Source organism: Artemia franciscana, chromosome 19 (genome assembly GCF_032884065.1).
Source record: "Artemia franciscana chromosome 19, ASM3288406v1, whole genome shotgun sequence".
Classification (NCBI taxonomy): domain Eukaryota; kingdom Metazoa; phylum Arthropoda; class Branchiopoda; order Anostraca; family Artemiidae; genus Artemia; species Artemia franciscana.
In genome coordinates this window covers 25,625,607-25,651,532 of record NC_088881.1, presented here as the reverse complement: position 1 = coordinate 25,651,532, position 25,926 = coordinate 25,625,607, and the positions used below count along the sequence as shown (strand labels likewise).

The 25,926-nt window shown below is 36.7% G+C and overlaps 1 protein-coding gene across 1 annotated transcript in view; it reads left to right on the top strand.

Moving 5' to 3' along the window:
• Position 1: 1 nt before the first annotated feature.
• The window catches only part of LOC136039472 (sorting nexin-13-like), an 88,789-nt gene continuing 62,864 nt past the window's right edge, over positions 2-25,926 (top strand). The window contains exons 1-4 of the mRNA XM_065723249.1: positions 2-185; positions 6,600-6,693; positions 13,194-13,396; positions 22,022-22,221. Coding sequence (XP_065579321.1) covers positions 73-185; positions 6,600-6,693; positions 13,194-13,396; positions 22,022-22,221 — 610 coding nt within the window. The 5' untranslated portion in view covers positions 2-72. The remainder of the gene's footprint in view (positions 186-6,599; positions 6,694-13,193; positions 13,397-22,021; positions 22,222-25,926) is intronic.

The window sequence follows — 25,926 nt, the reverse complement described above, 5'->3', positions numbered from 1 at the left end:
GTATGATTTGAAGTTGAATAGATGTCAATCGAAATTATGAATCCTGGAAAAGTTCAAAATGTCAACTAAGAAATGGGAAAAATATCTTATGGATGGTTAACATTGACCCTTTCATTGGTTGTTGGATCTCTTGGAATTGCGAATTTGCTCTTATTATTTTGGATTTTCATTTTGGTAATCTTGGGGTGAGTACGTAACTACAAGGGTGCTGTTTAAGGAAACTCAGTTGTTTTCCTTAAATGCATCAAAAGCTTTGGTTGGCTAACAAGCCCTAGAAACACCAACAGGGCAAAAATAAGATCTGAAATTACAATAGAGAAAGTGTTTTTACTATATCAGGAAGCTGCTGAGCTTGCAGATGAATCTACAGCACAAAGTGGGACCAAGGAAAGGTGTTTAAAGTAGGCCTACTACCTCACCCTTTTTCCCTCTTCCTTCCTACTAAAGACTTCAGAAACATTTATGGAAGAATGTTATGTTATAAGTATAGGACAGAGGCCATTCTGAAGGAAGTATCATAATGATGAAAGGGTTTCTTGACAGACTGTTTTGGGCACTAATCTAACTAGCCATATTTTAAACATGAAGCTGTATAAAAAATATGGTTCTATCCTGTTCCCTAGGGGTATAATGATAGAAAGATTGAGATGGCTAGGACAGATTCTATAAATATAGAATTACAGATTGCCAAATATTATCTTTTTGCTAAGCAACAAGCAGGTAATTCTAAATAGCTTAGGATAAAAAGAGGTTGTGTAAAAGGATTTAAGGTAAACTTGAACTTCCTGGGAGGGTTTTGAGAGGGAGACTTTAAATAGATCAGGATAGAGAAACAAATTGTGGTGCTATCTTGGTCTCAGATGGCTTGGTGCTACAGTGAGTTGTTGGTGGTTATAGTGATTGGCCTACCATATTCTCCCCTGCTGGTACTCATTATGAATATATTTACTGCTCAGACAATGCATCCTCTCCTTATGTTCCTGAGTATTGTTTATATTAATGGATTATTCAGATAGCTAAGAAACAAATCTACCTCTGTTGTCAGAATTGCTACTTGAATCAAAATTTAACATTCATTTGCATCAAAAATAAAATTTACCATTGCCCCACCCCTAATATACAAACATTTACCCTGAATTGGTATATCTTGAGGCTAAGATAAAGTTAATTTCTGATGCAAATGGATGTTAAATTTGGATTCAGGATGCAGTTCTGACTATAGAGGTAAGTTTATTCCTTAGCTATCTGAATAATCTGTTAATATAAACATTACCTACAGAATGTTTGGTAATGTTCAGGGTAATATAAACATTACCCTTGTTCCCAGGAATATAAACCTAAATAATATATATCTCTCTTGTATTCCATATCTTGATGTGTTGTTTTTCTTTTTTTGCAGGATAGTAAATTTTCCAATTAACTTATGAATAAGATATCTGAGAAATAGACATTCCTTTAGATTTAAAATTTCATTGCAAATTTGGTTGTAATGTTCATTTGCATTGGATTATCCAGTTCTGATCCAAGTGATTATTATATTTGGGTTCAGGTTGAAATTCTGATTCTAAATGTATGTCTTCATCTTTACCAAGACTGCTCAAATGGGGGGGGGGCAAGCTGACCTGGGTGACATGGAAAGAGGGATGCCATAACTGGGACTTTATTTAATTTATGTTCGAGTTATGGGGCAGGGTTGTGTAGGCCTGATTAATATTGCCTGTGGTGTCACCAACCTTAGGAGCAGTCCTGATCTCAGCTATCTCATTATTGAGTCAAACAGAAAATTCACCCACAGGACTTGTATTAGTGACCTGTCAAAAGTATTATCTGGTTGCAAAAGAATTTAGAATAGCTACTTTTTCTTAGAGTTACAGGGTCAAATAGACTAGATCCCAGGTAGAAATGTGGTGGTTTTATTACCTTAAGTAAAACTATATTTCCAGTGAGATAAGGTGGTGTTGAGCCTTCCTTTGGGAATGTTGCTGGTGGTGTGTGAAGGTTATGTATAGCCCTCCTGAGTCTGTTTAATTGTTGGGGGACTGGAATGCCTAAGGTGGTACTGAGGTACTACTCTTATTGTATACAAGGGGTATGTTGTATCCTTTGTAAATTTTGGCATAAGGGCAAGAAAATTCCAATGGCAATAGACTGCTACAATTTTATAGATAAAGTAAACTAGCTGTAACCTATATGGAATTGGGGCACTAAATGACCTGTGAGTTAAAATGACACTCATCATAATGACAAGATAGCATATCTTACTGATAATCCATCATAGGCAGCACAATAGTGCTGCCTAAGTAAAGAGACACAAAGTATTAGATATTTTTATTTACTTTTTTTATTTGGTCTTAGACCAGGGCACTTTGTATTGAAGGAGTTGTCATAGAAACTTCAAAAATGGCTCATTCAATTGGAAATTGAAAGTGTTAGTGCCCTTTCTAATAGTCAAAAGTGATAGAAAGGCAACTAACCCCTCTCCCATGCCCACAATTCTCCAAACAATTCCAATTAAGGTTTAAGATAGCCCTTTTGTTCAGCGTAGTTTAAAGGTCTGGTAATTATGTCTTTGAGGATGACAACCCCCCATAGTCCCCAGGGCAAGGGTTCTAAGTTATGCCCTTTGGTGTATAATATTTTTATAGAAAGTGTGGTCATGCAACAGGGCTTACTGGAAATGGTAATCAGAAGTTCTAGTGCCCTTTTCAAGAGTCAAAGTGGCAGCTACCCAAAGTGGAGGGAATCTACCCCCCCCCCAGACACACACCACAGTTTGTCCCAAAATGCATCTAATAGAAATTTTGATATTGCCATATTATTTAAAATAGTCCAAATATTGTATAGCAAGGCTTTTGGGGTTGAAACAAACCCCCAGAACCTAGGGCAAGGGTTGTAAGTTATGCCCCAGGGGCATTTAAGGTTTTTGTGGAAGGGATGGTTGTATAAACTTTAGAGGAAGCTCTCATGATTGAAAATTGGAAGGTCTAGCTCACTTTTAAGAGTCAAAAGTGATGGAGGGCAGCTAGTCATCCTCCCCTGGACCACCCCTCTTTTCACCAAACAAATCTGATTGAAATTGCGAGATAGTAATTTTGATCAAAATAGTACAAAGAACATGTAACAATGCCTCTAGGGTTGACACAATCCTGAGTGCACTGGGGATATGGTTTTAAGTCACAATATCACGAATTAAGCAGGACCGACACAGTGAAGGGTAGAGGAGAACATGCTATCAGATGAGAAAGAAAGTGTCTTCTATGCTTTGACTATGATTGAGAGGAATTTTTGGAAGTTTTGAGAGTTCAAGGTGGATGAATGGGCTTGAGAATTTATACTAAGTAGACTAAGTCGCTTAGTCTAGGAAGTAATAAGGGTGATGAAGTGATATTGGGTAAAAAGCATGTCAACCAAGTGAAAAGCCTCACTTACCTGCATAGTATAAGTAGCAAAGATGGTTGGTGTAATGAAGATGTAAAGGTAGAATAGCCAAGGCATAGGCTTCTTAGGCACATGTTTTGTACAATCAGTTTCAGGGCAGCAAAAATGCGTTTTTAAACCCTTCCATGTCTCTTAAAGGCTCAGGGATATTAGAATTTGGCTAATGATCTTTTTATTAATATTTTAAAAAAAGAAAAAATGTTGAAGGAATCACATAACTTTGGGAATCTAAACCTTATAGTTGTCAAAGTTGTACAGCAAAATCCACAGTTTACAACAAAAGTAGTTCATTCTAGTATATTTTTATTTCAAAATCCTAATACACCTTGTTAAACTTTAAGTTTGTATCTTAATGACCTGCCATTCCTTCGACGTTGAGGCCATTATTTGCTTTAGCTCTGCCTCAACGTTTATGTTCCTAATAATAAAAAAAAATTCTTAAATCGAAGTCTAACATGAAGAACTTCCTATGAATTGGCCTCAAACCCTTTTGCCTATTGCATTTTCCAACAACCCTCCCCCTCCTGTCAAGTCTTTTGCAGAAAGATAAGTATACTTTACTTTGTTTAGTGCTGAATCTCAAGAACACTTGTAAGTTGTTTTATTTGGAAGCGTAAAGTTGACGTGTCCCCCTTTTTTCATTGGATTTTTTTTCCTAACTGTTTCATGTACAATTAACAAAATGTGTTTTAAAGTGTTCACATTATTATGGAAATAATGAAGGAAAAAGAAAAGTAGATTGTGTGGTCCCTCCCTGCATCTCCCTTCTTATGTCACTGTAAACAACCACAAAATGCTAGCAGGCTCCTTTACTTGAAATACTACCATGCTAGTGAATGATGAGCACTGATAAGATACAACTTAGGACAGATTAACCTTGAAAGTAGAAACATTGATTTGAGAAAAGAGTGTTCTGTTGGTGCTGTTCGTCTGTTTGCAATATTTTTGGCAAACCACTTACAGGATTGCCATGGCATGCTTCTCTATATTCAAAAACTGAAAAGGATATCAGGAAGGTTCAAGGTTTTTCAAGGTTCAATCGGGTTTAATTAAAAAAAGGAAATAACTAAACTTAAAGTACACTGCTCTGTGACAAAACTCACATTGAGACCCATAAACATAAAAGATTCTTCACTAACACGCAGTACGGCTCCCACTTCACTCTTCAACACAACCACACGTCTCCTCATTATATATTTTTTTAAATCTTAATAATAGGGTTCCTTCCTCCCTCCCCAGACGTACAACCACCTCACCTGAATATACTAAAAATTCTAAGCTTCATCTAATTTAATTTACCTTTCTATTTTTTATCTTTCACTTATTGACCTTTAACTAAATATTTATTTATTTTATTTTTGAAAGACCCAAGGGAGCTCCTACATCTCAGCTGTTTTGGAAGCATGTTCCACACTGAATTGTGTGAATTGTGTTCCACACTGAATAAAACAGAATGATTCTGTTTTATTATTAAATAAAAAAAAAAACAATTTTTTTAGCTGAAAGTAAGGAGCGACTTTAAAACTTAAAACGGACAGAAATTACTTTGTATATGAAAGGGGCTGCTTCCTCATCTAACGCCCCGCTCTTTACGCTAAAGTTTGACTCTTTCTCTCAACTCTGCTTTTTGAAACAGTAAAAAACTTTAGCGTAAAGAACGGGGCGTTGATGAGGAAGCAGCCCCTTTCATATACGAAGTAATTTCTGAAGTCGTTTTAAGTTTTAAAGTCGCTCCTTACTTTCAGCTAAAAAAACTTGTTTTTTTATTTAATTTCTTAAGGTTTTAATCAATGCATGTTTTGATTTTGGCTCTCCGCAGAGGAATAATTAACACGAAATTTGCAAGTTTGTTTTTTGGCTAAATGGCTTTCTCATAGTTTTGATCGAATGATTTTGAGAAAAAAGTGAACGTTGGAGGAAGCCCAGTTTCCCTGCGATTTTTTGGCTACTTAAAAAGGCAACTAGAACTTATAATTTTTACGAATGTTTTTATTAGTAAAAGATAAACGTGACTTATAAATTAGCTTATGTAACGAACTTTTTTAATCTCATGTTTTTATTACATATATGAGGTGTTCACCCCCTCGTCAGTACCTCGCTCTTTACACTAAAGATTAAATTTTGTCCCAATTCATTAAGAATGACCCCTGAATCACAAAAGCCATAGAATAAATAGTTGAAATCACTAAAAATACTTTAGCGTAAAGAGCGCGGCATTAGGAGGAGGTGAGCCCCCCATATGCGTAATATTCTGTTCGCTTTAAGTTTTAATGCTGCTCCTTATTTCTAGTTGAAAAAACTTTTCATATTCATTTTTTCATTTTTTTTAATAATGGTAGGAAATCCTGCACTCCCTTCATGGAACTTTTCTTCTCCATGACAAATTCCTCGATGGAAAGGTCCCTGAACATATCCCCCTCTTGTCAACCCTTCCCCCCAACCAAAAAATCCCCCTGAAAACGTCTGTACACTTCCCAATAACCATTACTATATATAAGCACTGGTCAAAGTTTGTAACTTGTAGCCCCTCCCACAGGGACTGTGGGGGAGTAACTCGTCCCCAAAGACATAGTTATAAGGTTTTTCGACTACGCTGAATAAAATGGCTATCTCAGAATTTTGATCCGTTGACTTTGGGAAAATAATTAGTGTGGGAGTGGGCCTAGGTTCCCTCCAATTTTTTTGGTCACTTAAAAAGGGCACTAGAACTTTTCATTTCCGTTAGAATGAGCCCTCTCGCAAGATTCTAGGACCACTGGGTCGATACGATCACGCCTGGAAAAAAACCCCCAAAAAACAAACAAACAAATAAACACGCATCCGTGATCTGCCTTCTGGCAAAAAATACAAAATTCCATTGTAGATAGGAGCTTGAAACTTCTACAGTAGGGTTCTCTGATACGCTGAATCTGATGGTGTGATTTTCGCTAAGATTCTATGACTTTTAGGGGGTGTTTCCCCCTATTTTCTAAAATAAGGCAAATTTTCTCAGGCTCCTAACTTTTGATGGGTAAGACTAAACTTGATGAAACTTATATATTTAAAATCTGTTTGATCATGAGTTATTGTCTTTTTTTATTCTTAATTTGTAATCTGGTTGAAATAATAAATGTTGCTCTTAGAGTTTCTTATGTATTTTTAACTTGAGATTTTTTTTTCAGGACTTGTGTTGGTGCTTTGTACATTTTTAGAACACCATTAGCTGTTTACAAGTCTGCATTATCAGATTCTCTCATCGTCGTGCCATCAAGTAGGGTAATAATAGTTTGGATAAACTTCTACCTTATATAGTTCTATACTCTTTCTTCTATATTATACTTCTACTTCTATATTATATATGTACCTGCACATAGGGGTTCCCTTTCAGGTTAGCCTATGTAGTCTCTCTCTTAGAAAGATCTGAACATTAGGGTCTAGGAGGTACTTTTTCGATCTATAGCTCCCATGGAAAGTTACTGATGCTCTTCTTCAAACTTGGGTATTTCAGGAGACTTTAAGGCATATTTGCTATTGTTCTAACATAAGGGGAAAAGTGAGACAGGTACACCAAAACAAGTGTCGAAGAGTTTTTTTTCCATAACTTTTCTTTTGATGCAATACCTACAATTGACAATTTTGTTCCTGGCACTAATTAAATAAAAAAAAGTAATAAGTTTTTGGAATTTAAATTAATGAGCAACAATAAAGCTTAAAAGAGAAAAAATTCAGAAGAGACAGAAGTAAAGCTTAAAAGAGACAGAAAAACCTATATGAGGGGGTACCCCTCCTCAATCCCTAGATCGCTATGCTAAAGTTCTGAGTGCTTTAAAAAACTTCTCATTAGATATATTGTGTTTCAGCTGCCGTTCTTAAAGCACTAGGACAAAAATAAACTGTATCGTAAAGTGTAATATTGTGATATATAAAGTGATATATTGTGTTTCAGCTGCCGTTCTTAAAGCACTAGGACAAAAATAAACTGTATCGTAAAGCGTAAGGGGTTGAAGAGGCAGCTTTTTCTTTCATATACGGAATAATGTCTGACCGCTTTAAGTTTTAATGCTGCTCCTTACAATCCAGAGATTGAGAGGTTTGATTCTCTTCAAAATAGGTTGCTTGATCTTAGTGATTCTTTTTTCTAATTCGTCTTCTAAAACAGAGTACCTGTATTTGGAAGTAATTGATTCACCAAGTAACAAGTATATTTTTCCCAATGAAAAATACATAGTATTTTCCGAGTGATTTTCGGCTGGCGTTCCTTAACTGCCGTGGTCTTGTTGGTAAATTAAATCATATTTTTTTCTTATATTTCATCTAGTAAATTGGATGTGTCTCGTTTGTGTGAAACATTCTTAAATTCTATAATTAAAACGTTAGTCAATCTTTCCGGTTATAAGTTCTTGTGTAAGAACCGCCAAAATAATGAGCTTTTTGTCAAATCATCAATACCAGTTAAAGTTATTAGTGACGTGGAACACTTGAACTTGGAGATGCTGTTTGAAATTTTAGTGGTAGAATTTGAGGTTAACCATATTTATGAGCCAACCATATATAACCATATAATATGAGCCAATAGTTTGTTGCGTGTTTTATCGTCCTCGTTATCTGTTACCGTCGTTCCGTGTAACTTTACAGGAATATCTTGATATCTTGTCGCGTAAATACCGTAAGTCTATCATTATGTTTGATTTTAATGTTGATATATCTTTACTGTGTAACCCTAACAGGAGTAATTTACACAATTATGACGTAGCATCAGAAATGCTGTCTACATTTCTAGCCGCCGGATGTCTCCCTGTATGTCGTATACCGACTTGAGTTACCGAAACTTCCCACTCTCTAATTAACAATATTTGTACGAATATTCAAGTTCGAACATGTAAGGTTGCCGTAGACGACACGTCAAGTCATTTTATGGCGGTGTGTGATCTAATTATCGGTGTCATGCTGACTGTTACCAGGCGAGAAAGGTAAGAGTTTTGGATAGTGCTAAACTAAAGGAGTTGCTGAGGAACACCGATTTTTTACCCTGTTATGAGGCCGAAGACCCGAATAAGGCTGCGAGGAGCTTTTTGGAAATCTTTAAAAATGCCCTTGACCAAGCGTGCCCCTTCCGTTGCATAACAAACAAAAGACTTAAACAACCTACTAAACCTTAAATTACATCAAGTATATTCAAGTCTATAAATATAAAGAATAAGCTGTATCGGAAATACTTATCAATTTCGACTGGAGAAAATAAGCAAAATTTCAAGAACTATAAAATACATTAACAAAATTAGTTCGGGCAGCGAAGCAGAGTTATTACAAACAAGCATTCCTGGAGGCGGAAGGGTCGCTAAGAAAGACATGGAAATTAATCATTGATTGTCTGAATCGGACGACACAAAATGAAATCCCTGAAGAAATGACAGCAACAAATGAGGCAAGTGTGAAAGGAAAAAAAGAAGTGATTACACCACTTCACTACCATTTTGCTACTATCGGTGAAGTGACTTCTGCATCAACAGCCGTATTGCAGTCAGCTGAAAATACTGATTTCAAGAAATACTTACCTCCATCGAATAACCTCAATATTTCTTTCTCCTGTTTTGGCTTTAGAATTATTGGTAATTTCCAGGCTTTTGAAAAATAGAAAGTCAGAAGGGCTGGATGGATCTATTACAAATTTGCTGAAGACGATTATCCCAGAAACTGCGGAGTGCTTAGCTCATATTATAAACCTTTGTTTTAAGTACGGAAAATTCCCTAACTGCTTTAAAGTCGCTAGAATAGTTTAGTTACATAAGGGAAGTGATTCAAAAGATCCAAAAAAGTATCGTTCATTTTCGATTTTATCGGCTTTTTCTAAACTTATTGAGTGTTGTTGATATAAACGTCTGGTTTCGTCTCTAGGGAAGATTAATTTCTTTCTCAAGTCAAAATTTGGTTTCAGGAGATTTCATTCTACCCAACATGAGGTTTTAGCTGTTATTCAGTTTATTCATGACATTTTAGATAAGGGTGATATTCCATCAACTGTGTTTTTCGACATCAAAAAAGTATTCGACACAATTTTCCATCGTATTTTGAAATATAAACTGCATCATTATGGGATAAGAGGACCAGCCTGCTTTTTAATCATGTCGTACTGACATGACCGGACACAATTCGTTGACGTTGGCGACTCCACATCAACAACAGTGCAGCATTCGAACAACGTAGGGGTCCCGCAAGGATCTGTACTTGTTCCCTTTCTTTTCTTGATCTACATCAATGACTTGAGTGAGTCATCAAAGGATCTGGGACTTACAGTGTTGTTTGCTGATGATACGGGGTGTTGTGTCTCTGGATCCAGTGATTTGATACTTTGGAAAAATATGTCAGTCAATTGATAGAATTCTGTTGTGGTTTAAGTCTAATCGTCTGACAGCAAATTCTGAGAAGTTTATTATTTACTTTCAGACTTCAACTTCTTGTACTGGACTCCAGTCAGTTGAGGCTTCGAAAAACGTGCGTATTGAAAGTGTTAGCTTTGTACGTTACTTAGGAATTATCATTGATGAAAACCTGTCACTCAAGCGCCATATTAGCCATCTTCAGTTTAAATTAAGCAGAAATGGTGAAATGATGTGTCGCCTGAAGTTTATTTTATCTTATAATGCACTGAGGTCCGTTTATTTTAGCTTAGTCCATTACCTTAAATATTGCCCACTTGTTTACTCGAATACATTTAGGAGCCACTTACTGCCTCTCCAGAGACAACAGAATAAAGGATTACAAGTACTGAAATAATATGTTCCTTCTCCTATTTCGCTACCAAATAAATCAAGTACTCAGAGTATGTATATTATATTGATTATCCTTCCAGTTAAACAGGTTTTAATGCTTCATTTAGTTCTATTTGTTGCTCAGTATCGCAAGAGGGCATTGCCTGTGTATTCTTATGAGTCTGAGCTATTCCAGGTATTAGATGAGGTTAATTCATGTCGACAGTCTAGAGGCGGTGGAAGGTCTGTCAACCGCTAATTAAATCCGAGAGATTGCGTTTTACACTAAGGAATAGTTTAATTATAGTATGGAATAAGTTAGGTAAAAATTGTAATCTATATCTTCCCCTATCAACGCTAAAAAATAATATTAAGGGATGGCTAATGAAGATGTAATTTGCTAATAAGTATGTATATGTGTGCAAATATGTATGTGTTTATTGGCATATGTATATGTATATGCTTATACATACATCTGTAGGCCTCTCAGTGTTGCTTGTTTTGGGGGAGTTGGTCCCTTTACCCTGTTGATGAGTTGAATAAAGAGTTGTATTTTTTTTTTTTTTGGTGGGCTGAGGAGTCTGGAAAGGTGAGTTGCCTATTGTTTTGTTTTTTATTTTTAAGGGTAGTTTGAAATAGAAAATTAAAGATTTTGGTCTAAATATATATGCATGTGGAATATTTGTAAAGGTACGATAAATTTAAATCTATGTGTTATGCGTTTTTTGTTCCCGACTCTGTCGAGTTTTCTCTCTGTCGGGAATTTAATACGTTGTGCAAATATGGTATTAATAATAAAACCTTGAATCAATTGAAAAACTTGTTTTTTTTTCATATTTAATTTCTGATCATTTTTCAAGTCAGGCCAGGAAATCCTCTTCTCGCTTCATGAGGAAATTCCACAGCAGAAAATTACCCCCCCCCCCGTCAAAAAAAATCTATGGGGAAAAAGCTATGGGGCCGAGTTACTCCTTACTTACAGTTATTAACACGAACTGTTTGATATAAAACACTGACCCGCAATTACTTAAGTATTTGCTCTGGGTTCTTTATTTTGGTGTGATTGCATATTTTTCATATTAATATATTGATTTTTTTTATCATAGTGATAGGTTTTGACTGCGGGGCTCATACAAGGGGGGAAGGGTCTCCCGTCTGAAAACCCTTAGTTGTTCCGAATTCCTGGCACTTCTTCTTCAAAGTGAAAAAATATAATTTGTTTTGTACTTTGCCCCCCCCCCCCGGAAGAAATATGATCCTGTATAAGTGCCTGATTTGACTCTTCTGTTTGGTGGCATAGATATATAGTGCAAAGCTGGTGAAAAACCTGGCGAACCTTGGAAGATTTAAAAACCTATGGCCCGTGGTATCTACTGTGCACAAATGACTCCCAACAGGCACAGTCAAGCCTGTATCCTGGTGAAGATGTGGGGGTTAACAGGCTTGAACCCCCTCCCCTTTAAAGTAATTTGTCTGACTCGGAAAAACCTAACAAAGTTGCATTATAAACAAGATTTTGATGTATTTTTTGAAGTTTTTAGTTTAAAATATGTCCCAAGAAAAATGCCCCCTCCCCCCTAGATCAAAAATCCTGGATGCCCTTTAGACACGTTCATGCGGTATATCTCTCACAAATGTTTTGAATGGCCCAATAAAATAGTGTATTATTTTCATTAATTATTCGTTACGAAGTGCATTTTATTTCAAGTCAAACTTCGTTTTATGCATATATATCTTATCTTTATTGGACTATTATGGTTCCTTAAAATTTTATTGATCTTGTAATCACATGACGAAAAGCAGACATAATAAATCTTTTTGTAAGCTCCTAGCATGTCTTTCTATTTTAATGAAGTCCTAATTAGTAAAATTAGCTAATTGACATGACACGACATTGATTAGTAACCTGACATGACATTTCGCTTAGTTGTCAAAAGCGGCGTTGCCAACGCTTTGAAATAAATTGTACTAGTTATACGACTAAAATTATACCGCGAAAGATTGGTTTTTACCATCTGAACAGCAAGTTAAAAGTTTGTCATAACAGGGAAAAAAATCTTTCGATAAACTAAAACTTGAACCGATATCCGAGTGAGAAAGGAGCAAATAAAACTAACCCAAATTCGTATTTTACAAAAAAAATATATTGGACATGACATTTTTAATTGTACTTCATTGCACCAGGACCCCTAGATTAACCAAAGACGGTACAGTCCTCCCGCGTTGGCAACACTCTGGTCCAAACCATTTCAGTGAACAAGCTGTCCGATAAGTATTTATTGTTGTTTACATAGTTTACTATATTGTTACATGAGTGTTAAGGCAATAAATTGGGTAAAGGATGCTCAAATGTACTTGAGAGAAAGAAATTTTGTAGAAATTTGTGGGAGGCTCCGTTAAAATTATCAGTGGGGTTTCCACCATGTCGCCATAAAAATCGGATTTGAATAAGCTTAATTAAATTCTAACAAGTTTCGGAGATGCAGTATATTTATTACGAACAAACTTCCATAATTATTTAAAGTGTGCAGGTTACATATTTTTGGTTAATAGGCTAGAACTAAATTTAGGCTTTTAATTTTAAACCCATCCCTCTTTTCGGACCATGTTTCGGGGTAAGCTGTTGAAAAACATGGTTTTGACTGATATTATATTTCTCAGAAAGTCTAATTTTGTTCCAACGGGCTTTCTGTTCTCGGTATTAAAGCTAAATATTCAGATTGAATAATCTTAACATTTCAATGTATAATCTATTCTCAAAATGTTTCATTTACGGCTGATAATTTTTGTCCATGGAATATCCTTTATGGTTGATTGCGTATGGCTATGCTGTTTGACCTATTTAATTGTATGGATGAGTAGGGTTAAGGCATTCAAGTACTGTCTTTCTCAACGTCCTCATTCTCAACAGTCTTCCTTTCTCTATCTGTCTTTCTTTTTTGTTTATATTCTTTTTTTGTTTTTTTATGCTGTATGTTTATTTATGTGTTTGTGCTGTTGCATTGGTGATTTCTTTTTTCATTATAGATAACAAGTGAAGCTGCTGAACCTGCTGAAAAGTTTCATGAATTAACTGGTCATAAAGAGATTGACGATCAACTTCAAGAAATAATAATATTTATCCTCCGAGACTATGTTACATCCTGGTACGCCCTTATCAGTGACCATCCCGAGTTTATACAAGAGACCAAGTCCCTCTTGGAGCGGGTTGTGTCAATTTTTACTTCTAGGTAAGCATGGAGATTGTGCTGTCATAATATTTATACTATGTAAAATTGGTTATTTTAATGAAGAATTTAGTTTTGGTCTACTTTGCTGAATAGACTTTGTTTTACTAAAAATAGACCTGTTTGTCGCAAAGAAAGATCATTTTCGAAGAAAAAAGGGTAAAAAATCATAATTGTGTAAAAGGTTGCTTACGGCCATTTTTTATAAATAGTTTTTATTTATGATCATAATTCAATGTTTTTGCGTGAAAAGCCTCTTTTTTAAGGGGAAAACATTTTTTTTGTAAAATCCAGTTTTGGTCATTTTTTCTCTGAATAGACTTCATCGCAATTAAATTCGCTTGTGTATGGCCTGGTTTTCAAGAAGAAAAATGAAGGAAATAAAGGGTGGGGGGCAATTTAGCATATGAGCACAGTTTTGTGTAATTTACAAATTAATTTGATTTTTTATTTGTTTTTGATGTTTTATTAGTATTTGTAATTTACTACTACTACTACTAATAACTCGTTGCAGCACCAAGCCGCCTGAGGCCAACACAGCTACGCACGCTCCTCCTCCAACCTAACCTATTTAAAGCCTCCCTCTTTACACCCTCCTAGGAAGTTCCCATTTCCTTTAAATCTTTATTTATGACATCCTCCCAACCCAGAAGGACGCCCTGCTTTCCGTGTAGCCCCAGACGGTTGGTCAAAAAGGACAATCTTCGGTAATCTGTCATCCTTCATCCGTAGAACGTGGCCTAGCCATCTCAACCTTTCTTTCATTATAGCCCCAGAAAGCGGGATTGAACCACACTTTTCGTATAACCTACTGCTTGAAATACGGTCAGTCAGCCGGGTACCCAGAACAATCCATAGGCAATTTCTCTGGAAAACATCTAGTAAATTTTCATCTGCTTTTCGGAGTGCCCATGCTTCAGAGCCATATTTGACCACTGTCATCACTGTAGCTTCCAATATTCTAATCTTGGTTTGTAGACTTATCTTTCTATTCTTCCAAACTTTTTTTAACTGTAAAAAAACACCCTGAGCCTTAGCAATTCTACTTTTAATATCTTCACTGCTTCCACCATCTTTACTAATATTACTACCAAGGTAACTGAAGTTCTCAACCTGATCAATCTTTTCGTTACCTAATGTCACCTGTTCATCTTCACTTATTCCTAGCCTTAGTGACTTAGTCTTCTTAATATTAATTTTCAAGTCTATTTTAGCACCCTGAACTCGCAAAACCTCTAAAAGTTCATTCATTTTGCTCACACTTTCATCTAATATGCTTAAATCATCAGCATAATCTAAGTCCTGGAGCGTTCTTCCTCCCCATATGATTCCATGGTCTCCAATCGCCTTTCCTGTGCTCCTTAAGACGAAGTCCATCAAAATGATCCATATAAAGGGGGATAGAACATAACCCTGCTTAACTCCTGATTTAATACAAAACCAGTTGCTAACCTCATTTCCTACCTTAACCGCAGCAGTATTATTCTCGTACATAGCACAAGTCAAATTTAAATACGAAGACAAGGTAAACATGGCATTTGTACATGTTCGCATTGTATGTTCTATGAACTTAAAGTCGTTGTATGCACGTATCGTACTTAGTAAGTTTTGAAAATGTGTTTAAAATATTCATTTGAAGTTTGTAAAGCGGCTTTAATGATTCAATGCCATAGAGTTTAAGATAGACATAGAGTGTGCGTTGATGAGGAGTTTACAGATAATTGATTTCGCCTCTTGAAATCAGAGAATTTTGGCAATAGATATTAGAGATTGTGCTACTGAACAATTTTTTCGAATTTAATGTTTCCTCTTTTTCTTCGTTTTTGATTAAAATTTCCACGATTTTTCTTTACTCAGTTGTTTCATTTTCTCTTTTTCTCTCTTTTCGTTACCTTTTTTTCTCTTTTCTTGTCCTATAAAACATGAATTACTTCGTCTCAGATGAAGCTTGATATATACGTTCACATGTAAAAAGGTTGTATATGGCCATCTAATGTGCTTTTTATTCAATCTGACAATTGATTTGGCCAGGTATAACTGAAAACAGATGTAAAAATGTGTTATGATGCACTTTGTGTTAACAAAGCAGTTTAAACACTTTTTTTTTCTTCTCATTTTTAAGTTCTCTAGGCGTTGGTGAAAACTGTAAGGTTTTTTCGTCTCTTAATAGGCTGAAGAATGAAGAATCTTGGCTCATATTCTGTTTGTCATTTCTGACTCGTTGACAGTTTTGATTTGACATTGATCCGTTGACTAGTTGATCTTTTGTCTCTTAATAGGCTGAAGAATCTTGGCTCATATTCTGTTTGTCATTTCTGACTCGTTGACATTTTTTACGAGTTGACTCGTTAATCTTTTGTCTCTTAATAGGCTGAAGAATGAAGGATCTTGGCTACTATTCTGTTTGTTATTTCTCACTCGTTGGCATTTTTCATTTTGACATTGACTCGTTGACTCGTTGATATTTTGTCTCTTAATGGGTTGAAAAATGAAGAATCTTGGCTCATATTCTGTTTGTCAAACAGACATCTTCCGAAAAGTTATTTCAATGAAATGGAACTTCCTGATGATACAACTTCCAGTGTTACTTTAATTGGAGAAGTGTTTGGAATTTTAATTGCAAATCGAAATTACAGTGTAACAAAAGAGCGCGTTGTTTTAGCGCCGCTGAACAAAAAAGCAAGTAAAATCAAAGATGATTGTCGATCGCCTCCCAGGAGAATTCAAATCTTATGAAATCTATAATTCTATGAAGAATAAACAAGAAGGAGGGAATGAATTCACGCCAGAATACCTTAATTCAGTTGAAATTGCTGTTTTGCCGCCCCGTGACTTGAAACTAAAGAATAACACTATCTTTATGCTAGGCATAATTTAGATATGTTAGAGGGTATGTGCTATGCAACATGCATAGTTGCTACTGAAGTATGTAGCAACGTAATTAAAGCGAAAATAATTACTTGGGAAAGATGGCAAAAGAAGTCAACATGAATCTGCGGTTAGAAGACAAGTAAAAGTGAGAATCGCATATATACATGCCTCACGCGTGCCGAGTACCAAGGGCGGGACGGAGCTTGGTCTCCCGGTACTGAAAGCGAAAACGTTTCGAAATTAAAATGAATAATCAAGCTAAACTAAAACCGACCACAAATTTCATCAAATAATATTAGGGGTCTCTCAAACCCTCTAAATTCTAGAGTGTTATTTATGTTTGAGAACGACACCTAAAGGGTTTGCCCTGTCGTGGGAACGTATATGGTTCTTATGAAATTGATGCTCGTATAAACTTCAAAGAAGGTTCATTTGATTGGAAATTGAAATTTCTAGTTCACTTTTTAAGTCAAAAGAGACCCGAGGCTACTAGCCACCACCCTCCCCCCACGGCCTTTTTCCCCTAAACCTTCCGATAAAATTTTGAGATAGCCATTTTGTTGAAAATTGTTCAAAGGTAAGACAAGAAAAACTCCTGTGTCGATGCTATCCTCCAGGGCCCGGGGGCAGGTGTTGTAAGTTATGCCCTTGTGGCACATATGGTTGTTATGGAACGGTGCTCGTATAAACTTCAGAGAGGGCTCATTTGATTGGAAATTGAAAAGTTCTTGTTCAGTTTTTAAGAGTCAAAGAGATCAGAGGGCAAATAGCCCCTGCTCGCCCATTTTTCATCAAATTCATCCGATAAAAATTTTGAGATTGTCATTTTGTCAAAAATAGTTCGAAGTTCAGATAAGAAAAAACTTTTGTGTCGGCAAAATTCTTTAGGGCCTGGGGCAGGCCTTGTAAGTTATGTCCTGGGGTCATATATGGTTCTTTGGAAGGGATGCTCGTATAAACTCTAGAGAGGGCTAATTTGATTGAAAAGTAAAAGTTCTAGTTCATTTTTTAAGAGCAAAAGATATCCAATGGCAACTACCCCTTCCCCCACGTTTTTTTTCTCCAAACCCATCTGATAAAAATTTTGAGATAGCTTTTAAGAGTCAAAAGAGATCGGAGGGCAACTAGTCCTCCCTCCACGCCCTTTTTCCCCAAATTCATTCAATACAAATTTTGAGATAGCCAATTTTTTTTTTAATAGTTCAAAGGTCAGATAACAACAACTCCAGTGTCGACACAACCCCCAGGGCATGGGGGTAGGCGTTGTAAGTTAATTCCATATTTGGTTCTTATGAAAGGTATGCTCGTATAAACTTCAGTGAGGTCTCCTTTGATTGGAAACTGGAAGCTCTAGTTCACTTTTAAAGAGTCAAAAGAGATCCGAGGGCAACTAGCCCCTCCACTCCCTTTTTTCTCCAAACCCATCCGATAAGATTTTGAGAATGCCATTTTGTTAAAAATACTTCGAAGGTCAGGTAAGAAAAACTCCGGTGTCGACGCAACCCCCCAAGGCCCGGGGTCTGGTGTTGTAAGTTATGCCCTGGGGGCATTTGTAGTTTTTATGGTGGGGATTCTCGTATAGACTTTGGAGAGACTCATTTGATAGGAAATTTAAAAGTTGTAGATCACTTTTTAAGAGTCAAAAGAGATCCGAGAGCCCCGGGGCAAGTGTTTTAAGTTATACCCTAGAGGCGTATACGGTTTTTATGTAAGGGGTGGTCGTGCAAACCTCGAAGGTGGTTCATTTGATTAGAAATTGAATGTTCTAGTTCAGTTTTTAAGAGTCAATAGGGATCCGATCGCTGTGAGCCCCTCCCCCTAGCCCTTTTCTTTCACAAATCTGTTCGATACAAAGTTTGAGATAGCAATTTTTTTTAAATAGTTCAAAAATCAGATAATAGAAACTCTGGGGTCGATACAACCTCCCAGAGCCTGGCTGAGTGCTTTAAGTTATGTCCTGGAGGCGTATGAGGTTTTTATGTAAGGGGTGGTCGTATAAACATCGAAGGTGGCTCATTTGACTAGACACTAAGAGTTTTAGTTGCCTTTTTATCAGTCAAAAGTTAATGGAGGGCATGTACCCCCCCCTGACAAAAACAGCCTCTTTCCCCAAGTGCATCAAATGGAAATTTTGAGGAAAAAGTCCAACGATAAGATAAAAAAAATTCGTTGTCAACATACCCCCCCCCCCCTTGCCAGAGCCATGGGAAGGATTTTAACTTACGCTGATGGGGCATATAAGGTTTTTATGGAAGAGTTGGTCGTATAAACTTTGTAGGGGACTCAAATGGTTAGAAATTGAAAGTTCTATTCACCTTTTAAGAGTCAAAAGTTATCTGATGGTGACTAGCCCCCCTCAATCCTAACTTTTTTTCCCCAAATGCGTCCAATCGAAATTTTTGTATAGCCATTTTGTCCAAAATATACAAAAGATAATATAACAAAATTCCGGGTATAAACTGCCCTCGGGGCTATTGTTTTAAAATGTGCCCTGGGGGGCATATAATAATAATAATTTATTTCAGACCTGCCACAAAACAACAAACATAAGCGAAGTACTAGAAAAAAAAAACATAAAGAAACTTCAATATACATAAGTATAATTGACAATCACTAACGGACAAAATAACGGAATCTAATTAACGAGTGGAAACAACCTAGAGAAAAACAACATTATCAGCTAAAACTGCATTTAATCGTTCAAATGATTGAGTAATATCCGTAGCACCGTATTTACTAACAATGGCATGATTACGGCAAGCACGAGGCAAATAAAGTAGGTACTTCAGGTACCGAAAGCACATAACTCGAATTGATTTTAGTTGCCTCTTCTGGAGCAGAGGATAAATACCAGACATAAATAAAACGGAGTGGTCACAAAATGTACTATAAAGACGAGCGAGTGCTCGACGTGAGCAATAACCACGATTAGCGAAGACTATCTGAAGCTTTTGTTTAATGTCGAAAATAGCTTTTACACGGAGCCCAGAGAGCGCACTGCAAATATGGATACCAAGCCATTTAATAACATTCGCATATCGAATTGAATAAGATCCATATGGCAGTGTAAAAACTGTGGCAGGTGATTTTACGTTGAATGCCAGGTACACACATTCATCAACATTCAGGGTTAATCCGATGTTAGAAAAAAGACGAGAAACAAGATCAACTGAGTGGACCAGACCTGATCTTGTGCTGCTATTCAACAATATATCATCTGCATAAGCAACGTAGGAGATAACGTCGCTCCTTACTTGCAGTTCAAAAAACTTGTTTTTTTTTTATTTCTGAACGTTTTTGAATTAATGCATGTTTTGATTTTGGCTCACCGCACATGAATAAGTAAAACGAAATTTGCACATTTATTTTTCTTTTTGCTAAATGGTTTTTTCGTAGTTTTGATCGGACGATTTTGATAAAAAAATGGGTTGGGGAGGTGGCCTACTTGCCCTCCAATTTTTGATTGTTTAAAAATGCAAGTAGATTTTTTCATTTTTTTTTACGAACGTTTTTGTTAGTAATAAACATGCGTACCATACGAATCAACTTACGTAACGAACTTCTATATTTGTGTATTTTTATTACGTATATGAGGGGGTCCTTTCCCTCGTCAGTACCTTGCTCTTTACACTAAAGTTTGAATTTTGTCCCAAATCTTTAAGAATGACCACTGAATAAGAAAGGCCGTAGAATAAATAGTTGAAATTACTAAAAATACTTTAGCGTAAAGAGCAAGGTATTGTGAAGGAGACGAATCCCCTTATATACGCAATATTTTATGTTCGTTTTAAGTTTTAATGCTGCTCATTACTTTCAGTTGAAATTTTTTTTATTTATTTTCTCTTTTTTTAAACAATTCTAGAAAATCCTGCGCCTCCTTCATGGATATTCTCTTCCCTCATGAAATATTCCGCCATTGAAAGATCTTCCCAGTGATCCCCGACTTTGAAAACGTCTTTACACTTCATAATAACCGTTACTATATGTAAAAAATGGTCAAAGCTTGTAACTTGCAGCCCCTCCCCCGGGGACTGTGGGGTATTTAGTCGTCCCCGAAGACATAGTTATTAGGTTTTAGACTAAGCTGAACAGAATGGATATCACAAATTTTTTATCCAGTGACTTTGGGGGAAAAAGTGTGGGGGAGGGGCCTAGGTTCCGTCCAATTTTTTGGTCAATTAAAAAGGGCGCTAGAACTTTTAATTTCCGTTAGAATGAGCCCTCTCGTGACATTCTAGGACCACTGGTTCGATACGATCACCCCTGGGGAAAACAAAAACAAACAAATAAATAAACACGCATCCGTGATCTGTCTTCTGGCAAAAAATGCGAAATTCCACATTTTTGTAGATAGGCGCTTAAAACTTTTACAATACGGTTCTTTGATACGCTGAATCTGATGGTGTGATTTTCGTTAAGATTGTATGACTTTTAGGGGGTGTTTCCCCCTATTTTCTAAAATAACGCAAATTCTCTCAAGCTCGGAATTTCTGATTGGTAAGACTAAACTTTATGAAACTTGTATACTTAAAATCAGCATTAAAATGCAATTCTTTTGAAGTAACTATTGGTATCAAAATTCCGTTTTATAGAGTTCCGGTTTCTATTTAGCCAGGTCGCTTCTTACTACAGTTCGTTACCACAAACTGTTTGATATGGTCTATATTTTTCTTTAGAAAACTTCTTTTTCGGTGTTTTTTTTAATTAACTTTAGTTAAAGCCAAATGTCTGATGCAAAAACAATGATACTATCGTATAGAAGTGGCAGTTTTCGGGGAGTTTGGGGCAGTTTGGAAAATTTTAAAGATGCCGTTTAACTGTTTAATTTATTTCACTTAGAAGTATTGTAAACTATATAAGGCAATGTTTGACTGAAGAATGATATTTTCCCGTTATTGGCTTGAGTAATAGAGCTTCTTGTTAACCTTGAAGGAGAAATATGTCCTAATATTTTAGCACGGTAATGCATCGTCGCTGTTTCGCCTGAAGGTCGTTTCTAGCATTTGCACCCTTCTGAGGTAATTGCCAAAAAACCTCTTGCTAAGCTGATCCCAAAGGGAGAATTATCTCAGTAATGTCCTCCCGGAGGATCGTTTTTTATGGCACTTCGTATTAACCAAGTGACATATAGCAATCGCAAATTCTGTTGGTCTGTCTGTCTGTCTGTCGGTCCCGGTTTTGCTACTTTAGGCACTTCCAGGTAAGCTAGGACGATGAATTTGGCAGGCGTATCAGGGACCAGACCAGATTAAATTAGAAATAGTCTTTTACCCGATTTGATTATCTGGGGGGAGTGGGGGGCCGGTTAATTCGTAATAAATAGAAAAATAAGGTATTTTATGAACGGTTGATCAGATCTTAATGAAATTTGATGTTAGGAAGGATAAATGTGTCTCAGAGCTCTTATTTTAAATCCCGACTGGATCTGGTGACATTGGGGGGAGTCGGGAGGGGGAAACCTAAAATCTTCAAAAACACTTAGAGTGGAGGGATCGGGATGAAACTTGGCGGGAAAAACAAGCACACGTCCTAGATACATGATTGAAATAGCCGGAACGGATCTGCTCTCTTTATGTTAGTTGGAGGGGGAGGGTTAATTCTGAAAAATCTAAAAAGATCTATTGAATCCTCCTTTGAATGCACCTTGGTAAAGGTTTTTGGCAAATATTTCATTGGTTTGAAAATATCAGATACGACCTTTAGGTGTAACCAATACGACCTTTAGACGTAACAAGAACAATATGTCTTGCATTGCAGATGCAAAGCTGTTGATTGGACGTCCTTCTTTACAACGAGATTTGTCGACCTCTGTGCTAGTCATGTCAGACTCTATCGTCAGGCTAAAGCCAAAAAAGACACTCCCGACTTAGTCTCTGCCTTTTTCAACCTTGAAGAGGAGAGTGAGAAGTTTCAAATATCTAGAAGAAAAGTATGTACCAGTAATTCTAGCAGAGAAGGTTAGTCCCATAATGTACTGCTGAAAGTAAGTTTTGTTTTAGGCTAATCTTGTTTTTAAAGGAAGTTGGTCGCTAATGTGTTATTGACATTTTTGGGAAAGCGAAAATTTATACTCAACTTCTTCAAGAAAAGGCAGTTCTATTAATTGCTTTAGCCCGTTTCCTCCTATCTTATTTGGTTTCTAATAAGCTTATAAATCTATATTTCTTTCCTTAATGTGTTATGATCTTTTATTCACTTCTAAAACAGTTGAAAATTGGTGCTTTTGGTATCAGCATCCAAGGCCATATCCAGGGGGTAGGGGGTTTGGCCTCCCCCCTGGAAATGTTTGTCCGAATCATAAAAACGTAGCTAAACTGAACATAAACAAATTTTTGATGTGTTTTTATTGTTTGTTTTGTACCCCCCCCCCTCCCAAAAAATCTTGGATACGGCCCTGTCGGCACCATGTTTACCATGTCTTGGATTACCAAGCAAATATTTCGTCAACAAAATCGTGTTTTTAGTTATTACACTCTTTTAAAATTATGTTTTGCAACTTGTCGTCTTTTTAATTCCCGGAACCGAAATACAATGGTCTTAACCGACTTAATTTATTTATAAATAATTTAATATCGACACGAATTTATCTTAGCTTGGTACTGCAAATGACTCGGGTGAAATCTTCATTTTCAAGATTTTAGCTAGAAATTGTTTTTTTATTAACAAAGTTTCGTTTGTCCTATCTTACATGTCTAAGCATAAAAAGGGATGTGCTAGACCCTAAGGTCGAAACCGGCGGTACTGATAAGCTTTCATTGGCCTCCAGTCAGTGAGTGAAATGTGGGGCTGGGGGCCAGCCACCCTGGGCTTACGTACACTTTTACTGTTTACATTCTCCAGATTTCTTCAGCCATCTATTTAGAGCTGGGTCGACTCTGATTGAACTTGTAAATCCACGCCACTGACCCCCGTTTCAAACTAAATAACCAGCGACAGGAGGAATCGAACTACTGTTCTCACGAACACAGGATTTCAAGTTTAACATGCTAACCAGTCAGCGTACTAAGCGTACCTTTCTTTTACCATCCTATCTTTAACTGTTAATTATTAATAGTTTAAAAGAAAACCGAAAATCGCAATTTTTTGGTTTTTGTTCTCTTATAAAATTTGTATTGTGCAACATGTCACCTTTTGGATTGCTTTAGGGAAATGTCATGAAATTAACCGACTTAAAAAACATGTACCTTACTTATAGATCATTTAAAAGCCCTGTCAAAATAACATTGGTTTTAACCAGGTACAATAAATGGCTTCTCTAGAATGTCCCAAATCAATAGTTTTGTCGAAAATGAAGAATCTAGAATTGTTAAGTCACTCGAAACGGGATAACAGACAAGACCGGTAATAAAAATTTTAAATATAAGTTCTTATAGCATTTAGTATTAACCAAGTGACATATAGCGATTGCAAATTGTGTCGGTCTGTCGGTCCCGGTTTTGCTACTTTAGGCACTTCCAGGTAAGCTAGGACGATGGAATTTGGCCGGCATATCAGGGACCGGACCAGATTAAATAGAAATAGTCGTTTTCCCGATTTGACCATCTGGGGGGGGGGAGTGGGGGGCCGGTTAATTCGGAAAAAATAGAAAAAATGAAGTATTTTTAACTTACGAACGGGTGACGGGATCTTGATTAACTTGATGTTTGGAAGGATATCGTGTCTCAGAGCTCTTAATTTAAGTCCTGACCAGGTCCGGTGACATTGGGGAGAGTTGTAGGGGGGAACCTAAAATCTTGGAAAACGCTTAGAGTGGAGGGATCGGGATGAAACTTGGCGGGAAAAATAGAAACAAATCCAGAATACGTGACTGACATAACCGGAACCGATCCGCTCTGGATCTGGTGACGTATGGGGGAGTTGGGGGGGGGGCTAAAATCTTGGAAAACGCAGACCGGATCCAGCGTCATTAGGGGGGGGGCGGAAATCTTGGTAAACACTTAAAGCGGAAAGTTTAGGATGAAACTTGATGGGAGGAATAAAAACATGTCCATGATACATGACTGACATAACCACACTGGATCCGCCCTCTCTGGTGGGTTTTGGGGAGGGGGAGGGAGTAATTCGGAAAAATTAGAAAATATAAGATATTTGTAACTTACGAATGGGTGATCAGATCTTAATGATCTGAAAATTTGATATTTAGAAGGATCTTGTGCTTTAGAACTCCAATTTTAAATCCCGACCGGATCAGCTGACATTGAAGGGAGTTGGAGGGGAAACCGGAAATCTTGGAAAGCGTGAAAATTGAGGTATCTTACGAATAGGTAATCGGATCTTAATGAAACTTGATATGTAGAAGAATCTTATGTCTCAGATGCTCTATTTTCAATTCAAGTCGGGTCCGGGGATATAGAGGGTTGGAGGGGGGAACAGAAATCTTGGAAACTGGAAATCTTGGAAAACGCTTAGAGTAGAGAGATTGTGATGAAACTTGATGGGAAGAATAAGCACAAGTTATAAATACGAGATTGACATAATTGGTACGGATCCGTTCTCTTTGGGGGAGCTGGGGGTTGTTAATTTGGAAAAATTAGAAAAATTGAGGTATTTTTAACTTAAGAACGGGTGACCAGATCTTAATGAAATTTGATATTTAGAAGGAACTCATGTCTCAGAGCTCTTATTTCAAATCCCGACCAGATCAGTCGACAATAGGGGGAGTTGGAGGGGGAAACTGAAAATATTGGAAAACGCTTATAAATGTCGTAGATACGTGATTGACGTAACCAGATTGTATCCGCTCTCTTTGGAGGAGTTAGGTGCTGGGGTTCAATGCTTTGGCGAGTTTGGTGCTTCTGGACGTGCTAGGACGATGGAAATCGGTAGGAGTGTCAGGGAGCTGTACAAATTGACTTGATAAAGTTGTTTTCCCAGATTCGACCCTCTTGGGGGGGGGGCTGAAGGGAGAGGAAAAATTAGAAAAATTGAGGTATTTTTAACTTACGAGTGGGTGACGGATCTTAATGAATTTTGATATTTAGAAGGATCTCGTGACTCAAAGGTCTTATTTTAAATCCCGACCGGCATTAAGCCTCTGATTTTCCTTTTAAAGCAATCTATTGATTCTTAGAATTTCGCTAGAGCTCATACCATATCAGCTCTTGGCTCTTGGCTCTTCCGACCTCGTCACAAGTACCATATGAGCTCTTAGCTCTTGCTATAGTTGTAGTCGAATTGGGGACTTCGATAACTGATGTTCATTTTTAAATGGTATTAAATAGTTTTTTATTTTATAGTTTTAATTTTTAAAAAGTTTTTATGGTATTGGAAGCGTAGCAGTTGAAGAATTTAACTGAAGAAAAACTTCAGTTAAATTCTGTATCTAAGTTGCCAAAAATCCGCTTTAATCGTTTTCCTCTGTAGTTGAAACTAAATTCCTCATCCCTTTTGAAAGAATAATCTTTCAAAAAAATGTGTAAAGTAAGTACAAAATAAAATTAAAACTGCTTAAACAGATGCGGTAAGTTATGGTTGTTTCTGCTGTATTTTTCTGTTTTTTTCGTACGATAAGTTAGTTTGGGGCGTGGGGGAGTTGGTTTCTTAAGAGACTTTCTTTATGTTTAGAATGACAAGAGTTTTGTTTACTCTATTAATAGTTTTTTTGTTTTGCCTTTTATTGCGTACATTTAGTTCTCTGGTGGACATGTAATTATTTTTCTTAT